Raw genomic sequence first — 21,335 nt, 5'->3', positions numbered from 1 at the left:
ATCTAATCGCATACATATATCGCCTTATGTCGGTTTTTTGATTGTTGAAAATCTTCAAAATTGTTACGACTTTTTTTGGATATGATTAAAGGAGACTAATTCTCCTACAAACCCATTTAAAAACAAAACTTTAATTCCATGGCATTAAATTATTTCAAATTTTAAAACTATTTTAATTTTTTTTTATTCTTCTCAACTAAACTTATTATAACCGCTCCCTATAAAAATCTACTTCCTAAAATAATATAATAGCCAATCAGGGCTAAGATTCTAAAATCACGGTCAATCTGGATACGATCACGACTTAGAATTCGATCGCGACTCAGTCGTGATGAGAACGGTGATTCTAAATTTCAATCGTCGACTAAACTCATTTTATTCCATTTGATTTAGGTTTCTTGGTATATATTTGTTATTTTCCCTAATATTTGACAGATGGAAATGTCAATTGCCTTTTCTATTGATAAACACTAAGATTTTTCATTTATTTTGTTAATTTTTTTCATTAGGAAATAATAATTGAATTCATGGAAAATCACAAAAACTTGTTGTGTTCATCCACTTTCAGTTTTAATATGGCAACATGGGTGCAATCAATAGGACCTATAACACCAAGGAAATTGGATCTCTCCATAAATGTTAATTTATTAATTTATCTCTTATATTTGGAAAACTAATGAATCGGTCAGCAAGGTGACAATAATTTCAGTAATTTTATGGATGCAACGACTTGCAGTAGTTTCGCTAATTCCAAATTTAAAATCTTGTCCAATGCTTCTTTGGTAACAATCTGTGGCATAACATCTTGACATACTAAAACTGCCCATTCAATGGTAACTCTACTTCCTCTGCCTCCATTATTAACAGAACGTTGTGGAAAATAGAGTCGAATTAAATCTATTAGTTGTTGTTTGTACGAAAACTTCTTGATAATATACTAATGAAAAGCTGGTATGACTATTGGTAAACAATTAATGAAACAAATACGTTTAAAAAAGGATGCTGACACATTATGCACGTATTAAATAAGGAAAAAGCTATATCGTCTGGTGCATACGATATACCCAAGCGTGTCGTCGACAAATTGTTAAAAACTAGGCAATCCGCAAGACACTAACGATTGAAAATTTTATTTAGAATCAGTCATATCGAGTAATTGTATCGAATCGTAATTTTAGGATCCCAGTGCAGGACGCGTGCAGGTGGTGTGAAATGGAAAACGAAGAGCGCCGTACGGCGTTGCCGCATTGTACGCGAAGTACTCTTGTCTCTCAGATTCTCGTAAAACTTTTTACTGTCGGGAGCTGTAGTTCGAACGCCGAAAAATACCTTGACTTGCTACAAAATCAAGTTCTTCCTGCTGCTTAACTCCTTTCTAATATAGACCTAAGATCAGTCTATTTTTAGAGTAGAAAAATGTTTAACAAATACTTTTCCTAACTGCATTATTAGTGGAACTGGCAATATTAAATGGCCTCCAAGATCTCCCGATTTGTCATCAAATGACTTTTATTTATGGGTTATCTTAAGGAGACTATTTAAAAACATCATAATAGTAGCCGAATTTAGAGGAGTGAAGGAACAAAATTGTTGAATATGCTAATTCCATTTTACCTTAAACTCTTTTGGAAGTAAGAAACTGCTTTTACGATAGACTAACCTTTTGTTTAAATACCAAAAAATGAGGTATTTTGACCCTTTTATTTAAAGCAGTATTTGTTAAATTTCTTATTTAGAGTTTTATTTTTTGTTTTTTTATAATGTTTAACATTCTATTTTTATTAGAGTTTATAATTTATTTTAATAAGAACAGCGCTTTAATTATCAATATGCAATGCACAGGATACAAAAATTGTAATTACGAATGTATGCGGGTTTTACAAATGTAATTCCTGCATTCGAAAAATAATATGCCAATGCCACGTAATATTTTTTTAAATTTTGCCTTTGTTTAAAACCGCAAGAGATACTGCCCTCGTCGACGTCAGAGTCTTACTAAAATAAAATTTAAAATAATCGAGCTCGAACACCAGTGTACTGCCGCGGCGGCGGCGTTGCAACATCTCGCCTAGAAACTTTATGTGTAGTGATCGGCTAGTGATTTCATTCACACCCGGTATATTATATAAATTTTACTTAGTATATTACAGAAACATAAAATTAACATTTAAGAAACTTAAAGCCTAAAACTCACCTCCTTTTTATCCTTCTTGTCACATTTTTTTTGAACATCAATATCATTATCTATATCGGGTTTTTCATCGCTAGTTCCAACATTTCGTAAATCTGACATCGAATTTGCATTTGAAAATACAAACGGAGTCTCATATGGCGTTCCCTCCGTACAATAAGTCTTTACAGTATCCTAAAATTTAAATTAACTTAAGACCAAAGCAATTCAATAAAGTTTTCTGTTTAAAACAAATCGATTTAAAAAAACAAAATACTTATAAAAATAAATAATCTTACTACATACCTGTAGATATTCTTGCTTGGTAATTTTACTGCAAATATCCGAATCTGAATCATCTTCAGCATATCTTAAAGAATAATCTGTAGGCTGATCCAAATCGGTTTCGGTATAGCCAATATCAAAATTATCTTCAGTTTTCTCCACGTAAGACAAGTTTCCTTTCCTATCATTTTCATTCTGAGGCAATTCTGATGGTGTTAAAATTCCTGTGGAACTTGTTCCTTTTATGTTAGAGGTTTCAAAGAATTTTTGACTATAGTCTATTGGTTGCTCGGGTGGGTTCTCGTAAGCGTGGTCAGAAAATTTTGTTCTGGCTGGTAAAAAGGACGCCGGATTTGTTCGCCTTGTGGGTTGGGGGACGTAAGGCAAACTGGAACAACCTTACAAAGCAGACGAGACTAGTTTTATTATCTAATATATGAGTACAGGGAACGCTATAACTTTGCTTCTTAAGAAAAAGTAATGCATGGACAAAAAATGTAAATGCTAATTGTTTGACATACATATTTAGTTTTAAATCACTTTTGGTTTCACGGGAAAATGCCTTAGTTTTCTAATTTGAAATAAGATATCCGGTATATTTTTATGTACCATAGCACTTATTCTAAAAACAAACATTTTTGAGATATATCCTGTAAAACGCATATACGATTGTTCTCATTATTGTCCCTTTTCAAAAAAATAAGGGAATTTCCGATTAATACATTAAATTGGAAGTGATAGGAAATAATAAAGTTATGAGTATTTCCTTTGTCTTATTATGGGTTGAGCCTCCCGGCATTATGGGTTGTTCTACATTTTGTATATTTTAATAAATTTGCCCTATTATTACCACCTAAATTGAATTAAGTTATTAGCATTATTGAATTTAAAATAATTTCCAAGGCAAACAAGAGTCGCATAATTTGTTACTTTAAAAATCAAGTATCGGGGGTAATTGCAGAAGTACATTAAAATTACCGATCATTTTTGAATGCATGTGTTTGAATTAAAAAATGCATAAATTTATAATTTCAAGAGTTTCTTTCTATATTTGACGAAAATATGAAAATAAATTTTCTTAGAGGAGGGCTTTTTCGTCGAATATTAAAACAAACAATTGCAATTTATAAAAAAAAAATAGTAGTTTTTTGATGCACAAGTGATTTTATTTAAATATTTCCCGAATTAATTGAGAACTCGAATCAACTATTACAAAGCAGAAAACACTAACAGAATAACATTCAAATGGTTAAAAACTAAAAATTGATCCTCATAGTGACATGAAAATATAAAAATCCGCAATTGACATTTCGTCAACAATATAAAATGGAAAAGCAACGCAATTTTCGATTTCTGAGTGCAAACATCGCTACTATTTTTCGAAAATTGAACTTCTCTTTTGGATTTGTACGAGTATATTTAGTTTATATGATGGAAATATTCGATCGCTACCATTTTGCCATAAATTTAAGTCTTTTGGCAGTGATTTCTGACGGTTTTGAAATTCCTAGAAAAATAATAAATAAAAATAAATCATCAGTAACATAATACATCGAGATAGGTGGGATATTTTTTTATAAAAAACGTATTAAAAATTTAATTGTGTCATTGCGAAAAACTCAGAAAGGGTGGATTCTTAGCGAACATAAGTGCTCTGGGAAGGAAAAGCCAGGGATTCAAAATGGCATAGTACATATTAGATGTCATATTGGGCTTTAGTATGTGTATACTCCAATTACAGTAAATTCCCAGTAAGACAAAAGCTTTATTTTCTTACACTGACATTCAATTAAAATTGCTAAAAGTATTATTACCGAGTTATTTTTATGAACTTAGTAAAGCATGTGTAAATAATGAAAATGTTTAAACCTGGTTTCACAACACTTACAAATACATAAAATTGGTATAGTTCCCTTGAGCAATAAGCTACGGTTCATAATGTGTTGTGTTAAAGGAGGAAAACTCGACAAACAAGATATTGGTGTAAAATTCAAATTATATTTTTAATAAAAAATATGCCAGGCCGTTTAAATTATACAATCGATTTGTTATTTCTAAGACATATATGTGTCGCTTTTAATAGTTGCCAAACGTTATAATAAAAATAAAAATAAAAAATAAATTAAACTTTATTGTATGACATAAAATAAGAATACCATACAAAGGTGGAAAGTACCGCTACGCGTATTTTAATAACTACCGTGCCTAAATATCTAAACCTAAAACTAAGACTGCTAATATTCCTACCTATTTATTGATACATATGTATATATTCAGTAAAATAATTATGTGTCACAATAAATTATTTGATATATTGCTCTCCCTTATATAGTCCTTAACTTTATGCTTAAAAGTAATGCGACTTACTTCCTTAAAATAGTCAAGATATTATAAGTATAAATCCCTGTGTAGGCAAAACAAGATTTAAAAAATTCAGTGCGATGCTGAGGAATACAAAAAATTTTTTTATGGCGAATATCTACTGAATGGGCATATCCACGGCCCATCAAAAACTCCAACAAATAAGCAGGCTCTTTGAGATTTTTTACTTTATATACTAGACTGCTAAGATTTGCAAATCTTCTCTCTGCCATATTTAAAGTATAAATTTCTGAAATATGCTAACTAACTTGATCCCTGCGTGAAAGATCTTTAGTAAACCGCCCACATGAATTTTGTATTTTTTGAATTTTATATTTGTTAATTTCAGTTAGGAATGGACCGTATACAATATTAAGGTAGGCAGGTATACTAAGTACTAGGCTTTCAGTAAGAATTTTTTTACTAATTAGGGGTAAGACATTTTTGAATTCATGCAGAATTTTGAGTTTGTGATATGATTTTTCACAAACATGAGTTACATGAGCATCAAATTGCAACCTGCAATCCATGTGCAAACCAAGGTTTTTTACTTGATTAGTCCAATTAATTTCAGAATCGTTAATTTTAAGTTTTACAGCTGTAACAGTTTCTAAGTTTATCTCATTTTTAGAAAACAATATAGCCTGTGTTTTTTTAGAATTAATAAATAAGGAGTTTTGACTAGCCCAAAGAGAGATACGCTCCAAGTCATCATTAATGAAGGTTAAAGCAGTAGACAACTCATTAGCCGTGGTTGAACTATAGATTTGTAAATCGTCTGCATACATACGGTATTTACAGAGTTTTATGTGTTGAATCAAATCTGATGTAAAAAGCGTAAATAAAAGTGGCCCCAGGATAGAGCCCTGAGGCACACCCCTGCCCACAACCCTCCAGCTTGAGATGCTCACTGCTCCCTCAGCATCTGTAATTATTACTGCCTGTTCCCTATTTCCCAGATAGCTGCCAAACCATCCATTAGCCTTTAGGTTATAATGATTTAATTTAGCTACTAAAAGATCAGTGTTTAAAGTATCAAAAGCATTGGCCATGTCAATGAGCACTGTTGGGCAACAGTGACCATTATCAAAGGACCAATGACCAGTGACGATATCACTAGTTATTTTCAACAAGGCCGTGGCACAACTGTGGTTAGCCCTAAATCCCGACTGATATTTAGGTATTATACATTTAGGAAGAAGATAATCTAGTATTTGGGTTTTTACAATTTTTTCCATTATTTTGGATGGAGTTGGCAGTATACTAATTGGCCGTAATTAACCCACAGAAGTTGGGCTGGATACTTTAGGAACAGGCCTTATGAGAGCCCTTTTCCCGATATCAGGAACAACGCCAGCCGTGAAAGACGAGTTTATAACAAGAGGGCCTAGACACGTCGAAATACAAGATTTTAACATGCGTATAGAAACTCCGTCTATCCCAGCCGCACCGCTCCCAACACTGTTCAAGGCCCTAAGCACCTCAAGTTCTGTTACAAGTCTAAATGTAAATGGATCAGAACTTATAGATGAGCTGAGAAAATCATTTAAAAGAACAGGATCAATCTGTGCAGCAGGTGTACTATCTATAAAATAATTATTTATTATATTTGGTTCTTTAATGCTACTTGGAATGGGAGTAAATTCATTATTAATAATTCTTCAATTAGCAACTTTTTTCCAAATCTGTACTAGAACCTTTACATTTATTTATTTCATTGGAAAAATGCCTTCTTTTCTAATTTTATAGCCTTATTCACATAACTTTTTAGATCAATATAATAAGTTCTACTAGAAGCAGTTTTTACTGAGATATATTTTTTTAAGGCTTTATGTTTCATTTCAATCATTTTTTTTAGATTATGAGTTAGCCATGGTGGACTGGTACTTTTACTACTACAGTTTAGAATTAAGTATTTCTACTTTAGTATTAACATCGTCAGTCTTATATAACTCACGCCAATCTAGATGCTCTAAATAATATTTAAATTCTTCAGAGTTAGTCAGTGTAAAATCTCTTTTATATATCATAGTTTTAATCGGCTTCAGTTTATCACATTTTATAGTACAGAATACAGCCTCATGATCTGTCTGTATTGGATCACAGGGTATCACACCATGATCCTTGACTAGGTTAATATTATTCACAAAGATGAGGTCGATTAGAGATTCACTATTAAGTGTTATTCTAGTAGGCTTATCAATAATTTGAGTCAAATTAAAAGTCGTAAAAATATTCCCTGTCGTAAAAAAAATCTCCTGTACATATAAAGACGTCACAGGTACAAATCACTTCTGGAATTAAGTCATGCAAGTATTTTAATTCAGAGTATGCCACTGCTGGTGGCCTATAAACTACTCCCACAGTTATGTTTTGCCCCTCATGCTTAAAACTTATCCAAAGATGCTCAATGCCATATCCTGAGTAAGGCAGATCAATAAGAGTTGTTTTTAATTTATTAGTTACATAAATTGCGACACCACCTCCCCTACCCTCCCTGTCTTTTCTATATAACTTGAAATTTTTTATTGAAAAAGATTCAGAAAGGAGTTTATTGTTAAGCCCTGTTTCAGAGACTGTAATTATATCATACTTAGATTTTTCTATAAAGTGCCTAATATCTGAAAATTTATTACATAAACACCAGGGATTTATACTTTATTAAACTATATTTAATTTGTGCTTACAATTAGGTATGGCTGGGTGAGGGTCAGCTTCTTTGGGCAGTGATGGAATGGGGATTCCTAGAACTATTTTCTGCGTTGGTATTGGGTTCTCCTGTGAAAATTTCCACTGGTAGGTGGTTTAGCTTTATGAGAAGCCATTGAGCCTTTGTGTCCTAAAACGATCCACGTAGCAGCCATCCGGCCAAAAGCTTTCGGAAAGGTATGTTGTTTCCAGCTCTTCAGGTATTCCAAGTTTAAATGCAGCGCTATTTGGGTTTTTATACTTTGACTGAAGTTTTACACACTGATAAACACCAGCATATTTTGGGTTTAGGACTGCAATTATATCTTGGGGACTAGTGTTCACATCCAGGTTGGAGAGATAAATCCGAGTTAATTTAGCTATTCTCTCACCAATATTTTTATTTGCCACGCGTAACTTCGGTTGCTCTGGACCTGTGCATATCTTTCCAGATGATGCATTGGATAGGTTAATCTTGCTACTAGGTGGATTTCTACTAACTTGTGTGTCTTTTTGTTTTGGCACATCATCATTGACAAATATAAGCTCATTCATTTTAGTATTTTGGGCCTCGAGCAGTTTGGATGTTGGAGTTGGCCTTTTAGGTATCTCTGATGCATAGTTTGTTTGGTTTTGATGTTCCAGATTCTTGGTTGTATCATTTTTGTCAATTGGCTCACTTATTTGTGTGTGCTGCTTCCCTATGTTGTTTAGATTGGCGGAAATTTGGGAAATAGAAACTTTTATTTCACTCAAAGACTGATCTACAGTGGTAGTGAAAGTCTTAAAACAATTTTCAAGTTTCTGATTTTCAGAGAAATTCTTGCCTCCACCGATCACAATCGAATTTTCCTCCAAAAAATTCGAAGAGTTTCAGTTGCTTCCATAACAGACTTTTCGTCGACGACGAGACTGCGCCTTTTAAGGATTTAACTTCAGCCTCTAGATGTGCAATTTTTCCATTAAGAAGCGGCAACTTTTTTACTAAGAGCCTACAATCTGTGCAGATATGAATCAAAACACGACTTACTGATGGGATAACTCGGATCTCCGAAGCCATAGCACCTGAACAGTTTCTACACACCACTTGCTCGCAGATGTCACATGGATATCCGAAGAGTGCATTTTTGTCCTCTTTTGAAATGCAATCCGCATTACATTTAAAACACTTTGACATGTTAGTATAAATAATGAAACAAACCTACCCTTCATCTTGGCCTTCTTGGTAGAACTTAGCATATTCAAAATGTAAACATTTGTCGAATGTTTTGAAAATGACAAATTATTGAGATAGGTAACCTTATAAAAAAATACTCTTATTTTTAGTCCTAAATGCGATAAAAATATATAAAAATAGGCGATTTTTAAAGAATAATAACTTTTGACAATTTTTTCTATTAGGTTTCTGAACTGTAATATTGTTAAACTCGAAAAATTCATGCATTATCCCAAAGATGCTGGTCATACACTTTTATAAAAGGTAAAAACACGAAATCTATAATTATTTATTTGTGATGCTGTAGATTTCGTGTTTTTACCTTTTATAAAAGTGTAATATTGTTAGTCAATTATGCAAGTAGTAATAAATTCAATTCTCTTTGAAAAATTAAACCCACATTTATTAATGAAAACCTGTGTTTAGGAAAGAACTATTATATAGCTTTAGTTCGTCATTTTTTACATGAAATTTATAATATCTCAAAAACCGTTTGACTTAGTTATTAGACAGTTAATATAAAATGCGATAGTAATATAATAAATAAATAATAATATAAAAGGTATTTCAATTAAATTTACGAAGCTGAAATCGACTTTTAGTATAACAGGAAAAGCCAAAACTATTAAAAGATTTTAGTTGTTAAATTTTCAATATTTTCCTATTTATAATTTCCCATCGATGCAGTGCCTTTATAATATTTTATATAAAAACTACATATTACTTTGGGTTATTACTTAAAGATTATTTTCAAACTCACGAACTTAATAATTAAGATAACAAAATTCAATGCGCGAAACTAAGAATCGGTAAAATTATGTATTGCCCATAAAATAATGAAAGATTTACGTCTCATATTCCCTCCTACGTTATACTAAGAAGAATATTTATAGTATTTACCATAATTTCGAGCAATTTTAGACCTATTTCTGGCCTCCATCGAGTAGCTTATTGATGGTTCGTTCAAATTCAAGCTAGCAAAGTGATTCGTCAAATCTTCTGGACTACGACTTCTCGTCTTATTGCGACCATAGATAAAATGCCCCCCATCCACATTACTATCTGCGTTTGCTTTAACTGGGGAATCTTTATCTAAATTTTCGTAGGTTTCGGTGAGTGACTGATCCAGATCCTAAAATAATAAATATTTATAAAACTGAGTAATTACAGTTACAGAGTTTATATAAACAATTTTATTAATGCATAAATAGGTAAATTGCTTTACAAAATTATTAAAAATATTCATATTCTAATGATAATTACCTGCATAAGACATTTTTGTCTTCTAGCCACCAGTGAAGGAAGCTCGGGTAAGTTCAAAGATAGTGCAGTAGAATCCATTTTATGGACCAAATTTTGTTGTGGTTTTGCTGCTAGTAAGTTTTTAAGAGCTGCACTAGATCCCATAGCAATCATCTTATGTTTGGAATGATTCAAACTTCGGAGCATAGCGGGCGCTCCCATTTGCCAAAGCGTTTCTTGGTCTTCGGCGTTTTTTGCTGAAAGATTCCACAATGTACCACAAGCATTGGCCACAATCGTTAAGCTCGGTGATTTCAATTGCTCTAAAAGGATGTGCAGGCAATTGTGTTTTCGGAGAATGTCTCTAAAATACGAAGTTTTATTAAAACAAATATCCAATTAAAACTATGGTGTAGGAAAAAATGTTAAAAATATAGGCAAATCTTTGTTTACATGGTAAGGAAACAAAAACGGAATTATTATTATAATAATAAACCAACATATTTTGCACGATCTTGTGTCAGTTTAGACTAAATTACCATATTAAGTATCGCTAACGTCAGTGAAAGTAAATATATTGCTCTCCTAACCCCTTAAAACGAAGAGGTACATAAATAAGTAATTCAAAGTCCAGTAAAATGCGAATCGACTTCTATGATCTTGAGAAAGTGGTCTGAACGAAATCGCATGGGTGACGAATTCTAATCTGAGAAGAGCGGATACACACAATTGGTCCGGGAGCCCATGACCCACCTCGTCATGGACAGAGAGTGAGTAACTGATAAAAAACGATGATAGTTTTACTCGGTGAATACGAAACCCGTTAGCTACAAACCCAAATCGATGTCAGTTTTTTGCAATTAATTTTTGAAGTCAGATTTTCGCAATTATTAAACAAATAGTCTAAAAATTGTTTGCTGCAAGCCGCGAGCTCTTGTAAAATATTGCTCTCCCAGCGACTCATTTGCTGAGTTTGTTCAGCTCTTTCATTTATTGAGCAAAATATTGCTGCCATGACGATCAAGTCATACAATTTATGAATCAAGGTGGAATCGCAGAAATATCAGATTGAAAATACGGTAATCTTACTTAACATTTGATAAATGTAGTTTTTTAACTGAAATGCAAGTTTATTGTTTATTTTTATTGTTGTTGTTACTATACTATACAAAATAAGTTTTTTCCGGGCCAGGAATAGAATCCCATTCAAAGTCAAGGTTTTTACATCATCGTGCATACTTATATTCCTACTCAAATGTAATTGTGCGATACACAGATGCAGATATCTTGGTTATACTTCTCGGTAATATTCAAAATTTGAAAATGTCTCAAAAAATTACGATGCTTCTCGGCATTAGTACCGCCCAAAGGTATATAGATGTATTGCTATTGTACAATGAATTATGCTTCGTTCCCTGGTTTGCACGCATCTACGGGTTGTGATTTTAACCCGTCCTTGTTCCGTAAAGGTTAAAAGAAGTCATTAAAATTGCTCGGAAAGTCAGAAAAATACCGAATGGCAGTAGCAACGTTAGGTTATTTGTAAGGCTACTAACACTTTAATTGACGTTCTTGCTACTATTGAGCAATTTCTATGTAGTATTTCTACTTCACGAAAACATGATGAGAAATTTTCGAACAAAGTTGGTTTTGGTGCGTCGTCTCCCTGTAAGCCTCAATTGTTATTATTATTATAACATTTCGTACATTTAGTGTATATCACACATGTGTGGAGGAATGCTTATGCTTCTAAAAATTGAAAATTTATCTTTTAAAATAGTACGGTTATAAGGAAGGAGAGTTCCAATTTTTGTGGTTTATAGGACAGCAATTCTATTCATACAATTCCACTTCTAATTCGACATATTGTTATTTAACTCGGAAATAATGAACTAAGAACAATGAATTTTTTGATTTCTCAACTATTGTTGATAATGTTATTACTTCACATGATTCTCATGCTGATTTTTCTTATAGAAAAAGCATTAAAGCACACGTTAAAGGAGAAAATTAGTCATTCACAATATTTTAAGGCTTTTTTTCTATTTAGTGGCAAAAGCTAGTTGTTACATTTATATTAATATCTGCAGTTTATGTAGCATGAAAATCGTACCAACTACAATGCGCAAGATACATATTTTGCAAGCCAGAAAACTCTTTCAATCGATATTCTCCCATGAGGGAGAGACAGAGTTTTTGTTGTGATATGCATGAACTTTGTACGCACTTTTTAACTACGTGCACAATGGAAACAAATTGCTTGCGTAAATTCTGAATGCCACATCCAATCATTTCCTATTGTACATACTTCGCTTTCATTAGTATGTCGTAACATATCAATGTTACAGCATAATTTTTTAATACATATTTAAGTAATCTCAAGGTTCCATTTTAACTTGCAAATTGGTGAATATTCAAATAAATAGTACCATTATATCTAGTGTGCAAAGCTGGCACCGCCTACGTCAACATCGGTTTTAGGCAGCCATATACACTTAGTTTTTAAGATTTTCACTTACTTAATTATAGTTTTGGATTTATACAGGGTGTCCGGAAAAAGGAGGGCAATACGCTGGCTACATATAGGGTGGACCAAGATAATGCGACTTTCGTTATGCAATTTTTTAATTAGGCGCTCGGTTTTCAATATACAGGGCGTCAAAATGAGAAATATACAATCGTTTTTTTTGAAGTAAGTCGAGTGTTTCATAAGATATTAAATTAAAATTTGGTGTGAAGGGGGAGGGGGTTTCTTGGAACGAGAAATTGAAATCCGTTCACGGATTCGCTATACCTTGCAGAGAGCGCCACCTGCGGTATATTGCATGTGTTAAAAATACCAAAACTTTTTTGTCCCCTGTATAATAAACTTCTAGTAAAAAATTCTAATTATCCAATCTTTTCTTGTAAAAAAAGATGATTGGCCTGAGAATCCGTTTATTAGATATCTTAATTTTAAAATCTAGATAAATTTTAACAAGTTAACAAAATAAAAGTAAATAATTTTTTTTTAAATTAATGCTGAATTACTTATTATAATAAAAATCATAGAATAATGACCGTAAATTATTTGAAATTTAAATTAGTTAAATTCTGCCGATTTTGTCAGCTGTAAAAAACTTATGATACTATGAAACATAAAATTTCGAGTATGTAATTTTCGAGTTATAAATAATGTCAACAATTATTGGCTTTTGAAACATAAGTATAGTATGTTAAGAATGCAATAGGACAATCCGAGCAAAATCTTCAAAAAACCTACTTTTATAGGATCATGAGCTAATATTCATTTGTTGATGTTCAACATTTTTCAAATATTAAAATAAAATAATCATTTAAAAACAATTGTTTATCAATTTCAAGCAACTCACAATCAACGTAGAAAATCAATCACCGAAATCATCGGCAGACTTAAGGAGCATTTCAATGACTTTATCGTTCTAGCAACAACATTTTGGCGTAAGTTGAAGTTTGCAGCAAGTACTTTTTCAACCTGGGAAGGTTCAAATAATTCTCATGTGAGCTGAGCTTCTCCGCACATGATGAGGCGAGGAGGGGGAAAGAGGTAAAATTAAGAAAATTCATTCGATCGACCACAGCATTTTGCAACAGCCGTAGACTTAAACCATTTTTCGAGTATTTACTTATTAATTTAACATACTATAAAAGCTCAATCTTTTCGCAAATCATGGAATTCGATCGACGCTTTTTGTAACTCACTCACTTTACTCACATAACCAGATCATGTGTCACAAGCTCCCCGACTAAAAACAATGTTAAGTATCGTTTTTACGTTTTTACCTAAGTAAAATGACAATTCTCATACTTAATATGAGATTGGGTGATAAAATAGGAAAGATTCTGGTATTGACTATTGTAACAGTATTGAGGGCTCCATGGAGAATCTAGAAACATAACAAGTCGGAAGTTTCGTATCTGGGTTAGAGTAATTTGTTGTAATTTGCCATACTGCCGTTGCCTGAGCCTGATCTAACATTTTCTTGAGAAAAAATATTTGAATTCATACAAAGTCAAAGGGGATAATTGCCTAAATATCTCTGGTCACCTAAACCAATAGTTTGGTTATGGCTTGTGAATAACAAAAAATATATCGCTATAATCATTAACGGGCACAATACATCTTACCTGTAGTCATCTCGGACAGCAATCTGACTTGAGATATTTCTTAAAATACCTCCAGCGTTCTCGATTATTGCTAAACTTTTCGAAGGTGTTTTATAGGATAACATGTTGACCAAAAAACCAAGACCTCCCTCGACAGCACATATTTCAGACTTATTCTCGGTACAATGGGCCGACAGATTCCACAAAGCAGACAATGTAGACTTTAGAGTATTTTCTTTATTTTGTAGCATAGCAGCTTTCATAAGACCAGTCACACTACCCACTTCTCGTAGGATTTCCTTACTGGTCGAGTCGGCTCGCCAAGATAAGTTCCGTAAAACACTAGCTGTAACCTGAAATAAATAGATAACAGAAGAAAATGATCAAAATTGTTAACATTATATTAAGCCTATTTTAATCATATTCTTGTTTAAATTAATATACTGCCTGACATGACACCCAAATTGGAACATCCAATATAATGATCTTATATTTAATTTTTGTTGAAGGTCACACTGATTGTATTAATTGATTGAACTTTTTTTCTGTTCCGAATTTTTTAAATTTAATGCTAATTTTGGAAAGCATTTCAGCATTGATCTCAGATCGATCTTATACATCTCAATTTTTATGGTCTGTACTTATACCATTGAAAATACTATTGATCATAAATGAGGAGCCAAACGCAAATTGTAATTTTTTTTTTAATTTGATAATTTTTTTCTTGTGCATTATCTTCAAATCCATTTAATTCAATTTATTGTGTTTAATTACAAAAAAGTGTCTGTGGTCCGCAATGTCCAGCCCATTCAATCCGGACAAAATAGGGTTGTGAAAAGTGCGATGGTCATTACAGACAAATCTTGAAATGGTATTTAACACACATATGTAAATTCTTTCTGCTACCTTCAATTATCTAATGGTCATTAGTGATTTTAACGTGTTGCACAAATTTTTAGGAACACTATAATTCCATTAGATTCTTTTTATAAATAACTGCAAAAATGATTGTAAAAACTAAAATGTAATAGAAGATAATTGTAAAAAATCTCTTAACTTTTGGTATCAAAAAACGACGGTGTGATCTTTTAAGTTCTTTCACTACTTATAAGTCAATAGCAACTATAGATTAAAGAATGCTTCTGTTAAAGAATGGAGAAGATGAGTTAAAGAATATGGATTGCAATCTTATCATATACAACAGTAATCCTCGTTGTACCTGGAGCCAGGACAGGATCAATATCAATCTCGACCGATGGGTGTAAAATGCATTTTAACGGTAAGAGAAAATGTTGTAATGAATAAGACACACATCTTAGTCACGTCATGATATGAGGTCCTCGTTTTTTGAATTAATAGCCTCTTCTATTTTTAAATAAAATACATCAAAAATTTATTTTTGTAGCAATATACTGCCAGAACCATTGGTTGTGCTGTTACTGTCTTATGCCGACTCCCAAAGTACAAAGGCTCTGCTCACATTATCATGGATCTTAGGATTTCATTTCACAGGAAGCTAATCACTTGACTCGGTATGTGCCTGAAAGAACTCTTAAATTAATAATTCGGTATAACCAAATATAATTTGCCGGCATAGAAATGAAAATTAAAACGTATTTGTTGGGTGTTCCAATTTAAATTACACGCAGATATATAATGAATTTTATGAATACCCACTTGTCTTAGTTCATCGCTGGGACTTCGTAGCTGCAAAATTAGAGCCCTCATAAAATCCCTAAATGAACACAAAAGAGCTTTGTTTCCACTATCACCAAAAGTAAGGTTGGTTAGTGCCATACACGCGTACCTACGCATCAATATACAATTACCCTCTTGTACAGTGCTGCCATGTTTTGAATGTTCATTCTGAAAAGAATCATTATCCCGGTGAATTAATTTCGTGTTTAGACACATTATTTTTAATTAATTTCAAAGGCAAATATATCCTTATCAACTAATGAAACCTAGTATTTTAAAACTATACCTCTACTAAAGAAGTGATTGTATAAATCCCTCCTAACTGACATATTGCTTGCCTGTGGCCTTCATCGAATGACAACTTCATTAGGTGTGCTATTGTTTGAACTGGGTGTTTATCTCCATCTAAATATGTTAAAGAATTATTAAAAATAACGTGCGGTAGAAACGCAACATTAACTTTATTAAAATATATTTAATCAGAAACATAAGAATTGGTTGTGATAAATATTATTCACCGTACGCTATTATTATTGAAAGAACAATCTTAAAAAACCGTATTGAAAATCACATTACTTTATAATATTTATTATAGACAAAAATCAATTTTGTTAAAGCCGAAAGTGGTAAAAAATATTCGTGATTATGTAAATCAATCCGAATTTATGTAAAATAATAATAATGACGAATATCGGCACCTGATACTAAGCAATAACACTATATTATACACAATATTTTTTTATTTTGTTATATTCTTTAATATTTATTTTGCTTACCTTCTTGGGTTTGAAGAGGACTGATACTGCCATCAGCACATTGCGATTCATATTCCAAGTCATATTTCAGACATTCAATATACCGCCTGGCATCCTCTAATAATTTTAGTACTCTGATTTCTCTTTTTTTAATTTTTTCATCTGGCTGTGAATTTACTAAATTGTATAAAGCTTGAGCTGCCTTTTTTCTTGTTTCATTATCTTTATCTGATTGCACCAATTGAACTAATAGTGGGATGCAACCTGAAATATAAAACGAATATTTAGCATAATTTATTTTTATTTAATGATAAATTTGAAAATATTGGTAGATAATATACCTGATTGTCGCATGGCAAGGCAGCTCTCAGGGCAAGTGCTTAACGCTAATAATGTTTCTCCCATATCCACATGCTCTTGACTACCTAACATTGACAATAAACTATTTACTACGTCCATTTTTGCTTCTAACTGTTGAGAAGACCATTTTCTGTCAGGACTACAAAGACCTCTATCAATAGGAACTCCACCTGAACTTGATGCAAATGACATCACAGATGAAATTTCCTGCCAACAAAATGCCAATTAATAAATAAACAAAGAAACATTTTCAAACATCATTAAATTTTAGTATACAAAACAAAGTATAATAAACTTAAATAATATTATAATCAAATATTATTGCTTCCATTAGACGTTTAAAAAAATTATCAACATATCGAAAATAATACAGAGGGTAAGCGTTACACTTATTCTAAAAATGGCTTACGTTTTGGCAACTTCCTCCTGAGGAATTCAAGTCTTTCTTATGTTGATTAGTATCTGGCAGTCTTAGGCTGCCTGGTTCCGAATTCCACATACTTGTCCTTTCAACATTGGGCCAAGCTCCATGGAACATAGAACCTGAAACTAATTTATTTATATATTTATTTAAAAAACGACCTCCCAACACGTGGGCGCAGCTGCTCAATTATACAGGGTGTTTCAGAACTATGGGATCAAACTTCTAGGGGTTGTTCAGTGCAACAGTAGAATCCATTTGAGTATAGGAACCCATGTCCGGAAATGTGTCACTACGCCACTACGTCCCTAAGACGCGTTTAAATTTAGAAAAAATATTAATTACCTAAATAGGATCTGATGCATTTATTTTACCTTTTGTATATGATACCATCACAACAATTGTTCAAAATGTCTTCCTCCAACCTCAATACACCGATTTAAACGCCGCACATGATTTCGGCGGACTACACTAAAAATTTGAGCCTCGTTTTGAATGATTTCAAATGCTGCTGTTATTCGTCCAATTAAGTCTAGCTCTGATTCTACTGGAGTTTCGTAGACTAAAGACTTTACATGTCCCCACAAGAAAAAATCGAGCGACGTTAAATCGGGTGACCTAGGAGGCCAAGAAACTGCTCCACCTCTGGCAATCCAACGATGCCCAAACCGCTGAGCCAAATACTCGCGTACTTGTACAGCAAAGTGAGCCGGTGCTCCATCATGTTGAAACCACATTTGCCGTCTAACGTTTAGTGGAACATTTTCAAGGAGTTCTGGGAGAACTTCCTCCAGGAAACGCAGATAAATAGGTACTGTTAACCGTTCCGGTAGTAGGTATGGCCCAATTAAATAATCATCAAACAATGCCTGCCCATACGTTGACAGACCAACGATTCTGATCTGTTCTTGGAAAAATTGCATAAGGATTTTCTTCGTCCCAAACATGGCTATTCCTACTATTAAAAATGCCATCATTGCACAACCATTTGGTTGTGCAATGATGTGATCCAGAAGCCATCGACAAAATTGAACTCTAGAATGATAATCGACTGCAGTCATACCTTGAACTTTCTGGAAGTGGTAAGGATGGTAAGGAGTTGTTAGTGCTCGTGTAGTACCCGCCACACAGAAGCGTTACTCGTATTCATATTCTTATCGACGTCACGTGTGCTATTTGATGGTTCATCGGCAGCTCGCTGAAGCACCTCTTCTTCAAATTCGACCGTTCTTACGGTTCGAGCAACACCAGTATCATGCATCTTGGTCTTAAACATGCCTGTCTCAGCGAGCCGCCGATGAACCGCAATAAACTTTTTGTATCCAGGATGCTGTCGTTCGGGATAACGTTCATAATACAACCGCGATGCTGCTCGTGCATTGCAGTTTGTGGCTCCGTATGCCAAATACATATCCGCCAATTCTTGATTGGTAAAGTTTTCCATTAGCAATAAATGTTGCTAAAAATTGTAAGCTATAAAATTTTTAAACATGACATTGAGAATTGATATTGATAAGCGTTGATTTTAAACAATTGTTGTTATGGTATCATGTACAAAAGGTAAAAATAAATGCAGCAGATCCTATTTAGGTAATTAGTGTTTTTTATAAATTTTAACGCGTCTTAGGGCCGTAGTGGCGCAGTGACGCATTTCCGGACATGGGTTCCTATACTCAAATGGATTCTTCTGTTGCACTGAACAACCCGCAGAAGTTTGATCCCATAGTTCTGAAACACCCTGTATATTTGGTTTCATATATTGGCATGAAATATATACTAATAAAGGTATTACCAACCACCCCTATCGAAGAAACAAAGCGGTAGTTTTATTTTTAAAGTTATTGAGATTATAAGTGAGTAAAAGAAAAAAATCGAATCAAGATTGATTTAATATCTTGAATTTTATAGCACAACTTGTGCGGCGGGTGTAACGGATGGCGTTATATAAATAAAAAAAAACAGTCATATAAACTGTCAATAATGTTATAAATAAACGTTAGAACAAACTATTTACGTTACGTTACGCATCTACATTTTTGTGCACCTTTTTGTAGGTTTGCAATCCAACGGTGAATCAAATTAGGGTTCTCTTTAGTCTCGTCACAATGAAAAATTAACCGATTTATTAATTCATCCCTAGTTTCGATTAAAACACTGTACACTTTTCGTTTTAGAAACCCCCATAAAAAGTAGTCGGCTGGATTAAGTCTAGCGACCTAGCCGGCCAAGGATTTGGACCTCCGCGTCCAATCTACCCAGCAAATTGTCCATCCATCAAGATAATAATATCATCAATTCCAAAATGCGCGGGTGTCCCATCTTGTTAGAAGTATATGCCACTTAAACTTACTTCGTCTAACAAGCAGGGTAAAATATTTTGAAAAGTCTTAATACACAATAGCCGTTAGTCGTTCGGGGAAAAAATGTGGTCCAATTAAACCATCATTTTATAGACCGCACCAAACATTCACCGAAAACTTTCGTTGAGAATTAGCCAATCGTACCAAATGGTGGTTTTCATTTGTCCATACATGACAGTTTCTTGAATTAAAGACTCCGTCCCTTGCTAATCTATCGACTTCATCGGTAAATAGCGTTCTGAAAATACTTCTTCTGTCCTTTGTTATGCACCTAGCAAATTCCAATCTAGGCAAGTAGTCACCTTCCTCTAATCTTTGCACCTCTTGTACAAGGAAAGGGTAGTGCTAGGTTCGCCTAGTGCTAGTACTGGGATCTTCTCTTACAAGGTTGAGAATATTCTCTTCTTCAACCACGTAATCAGCACCTCTTTCAACATGAGCATCGGTTAAGGGAAACGCACCTTTCTCACACAATGTATTCTCCGATCCGCAAATTGTCATCTGTATTCGTCTGCAGCAGCCCTTCCGTTACTATTACAGAATCCATACACAATTACGATATCTGTATACTCAACATTTGTAAATAACGTTATTTTTACAATTGAAACATAGAAACTTTTACAATAAAGGGAGAACAATATTTCGAGCGTTAAATAAACAACATCATACAAAAATGAAATAGGTACATAAATTTTAAAATATATGTCAAAAATCCCAGACTTACTTCATTAATTGATGTCTTCTTTAGCAATCGTAGGTATACATATATGTAAGTTTCTTGATATTTTCTTCAGTCCGCTTAGGTATAGTTTTAATGCACACGCTAAAGACCTGTGTACCATATAAAAAAAATTTATACATAACCTTTGATGTATCACTCACCATAGTGGAATATTTTTCTCTTCATAGTGGATCGTGAATAACCCTGAATTAGGCTTGCTATCAAGCGATAACGCTTGTAGTATAAACCTAGAGCTGTTTCTAAACCAAACATTTTCACAACTAAAGTATTTTTATTGTTAAAATTAGGAAAAGTTAAAAAACACTTGAATAAATAAATAGTTTTTATATTTTAATATAAATTACCATTTATTCTCAGTATTTTTTTTCAGTAAAATTCGTACTTCTAAAAAACATGATTTTTACTTTTATTTTACAGGGTGTAAACAATGGTATAAATATGTTAAAGGTAGTCCATCTCTAGGGAAAAAATATCCAGATAGGTTTCATATAGGTTCATTTTCAGGAGGCTTTTCTCCTGATCATCATGCTAAAATTTTATAAAATTATACAAAATCTTTTAAAAGTTTTTAAAAACGCATAATTTTCAGCTGTCCTTTACGAGATTATAACTTTATAGGAAGGATCTAAAAAAAATAGTACACCCGGTACAAATTCCGTCAAACAACAATCTTTAATTTCAAATGATCAGAACAAACACTGTTCAATGTTTGTATTGTTTATTTCTTAGTTGCCACAGCAACAGCATGAAGTTAAGGCCCCTACACACAACAGGATTTCAATGGTATTCTGCAGAGAAAAATTTACAGGGACAGTAGACTGATTAGCACAATCGATCGAGATTATTTAAAGATTGTATCAGGCTCCCATACATAATTTCGAGCCATTAGTTCAATTTACTACCCGAGTCTGA

The 21,335-nt window shown here is 33.1% G+C and overlaps 1 protein-coding gene across 3 annotated transcripts in view; it reads right to left on the bottom strand.

Moving 5' to 3' along the window:
- Positions 1-21,335, bottom strand: part of LOC126743308 (adenomatous polyposis coli protein-like) — a 178,148-nt gene that overhangs the window by 119,759 nt on the left and 37,054 nt on the right. For 2 of the 3 annotated variants that reach the window (XM_050450337.1, XM_050450339.1), the window contains 10 exons: positions 17,310-17,449; positions 16,882-17,107; positions 16,562-16,804; positions 16,072-16,190; positions 15,765-15,953; positions 14,109-14,440; positions 9,984-10,326; positions 9,621-9,852; positions 2,477-2,853; positions 2,195-2,365 (listed from right to left, as the gene is read on the bottom strand). In XM_050450337.1, coding sequence (XP_050306294.1) covers positions 2,195-2,365; positions 2,477-2,853; positions 9,621-9,852; positions 9,984-10,326; positions 14,109-14,440; positions 15,765-15,953; positions 16,072-16,190; positions 16,562-16,804; positions 16,882-17,107; positions 17,310-17,449 — 2,372 coding nt within the window. The remainder of the gene's footprint in view (positions 1-2,194; positions 2,366-2,476; positions 2,854-9,620; positions 9,853-9,983; positions 10,327-14,108; positions 14,441-15,764; positions 15,954-16,071; positions 16,191-16,561; positions 16,805-16,881; positions 17,108-17,309; positions 17,450-21,335) is intronic. The other variant, XM_050450338.1, reaches the window with a different exon arrangement.

This window comes from Anthonomus grandis, chromosome 12 (genome assembly GCF_022605725.1).
Source record: "Anthonomus grandis grandis chromosome 12, icAntGran1.3, whole genome shotgun sequence".
Classification (NCBI taxonomy): Eukaryota; Metazoa; Arthropoda; class Insecta; order Coleoptera; family Curculionidae; genus Anthonomus; species Anthonomus grandis.
The sequence above is the reverse complement of the archived record's forward strand: the minus strand, read 5'-3'. Positions and strand labels throughout refer to the sequence as shown.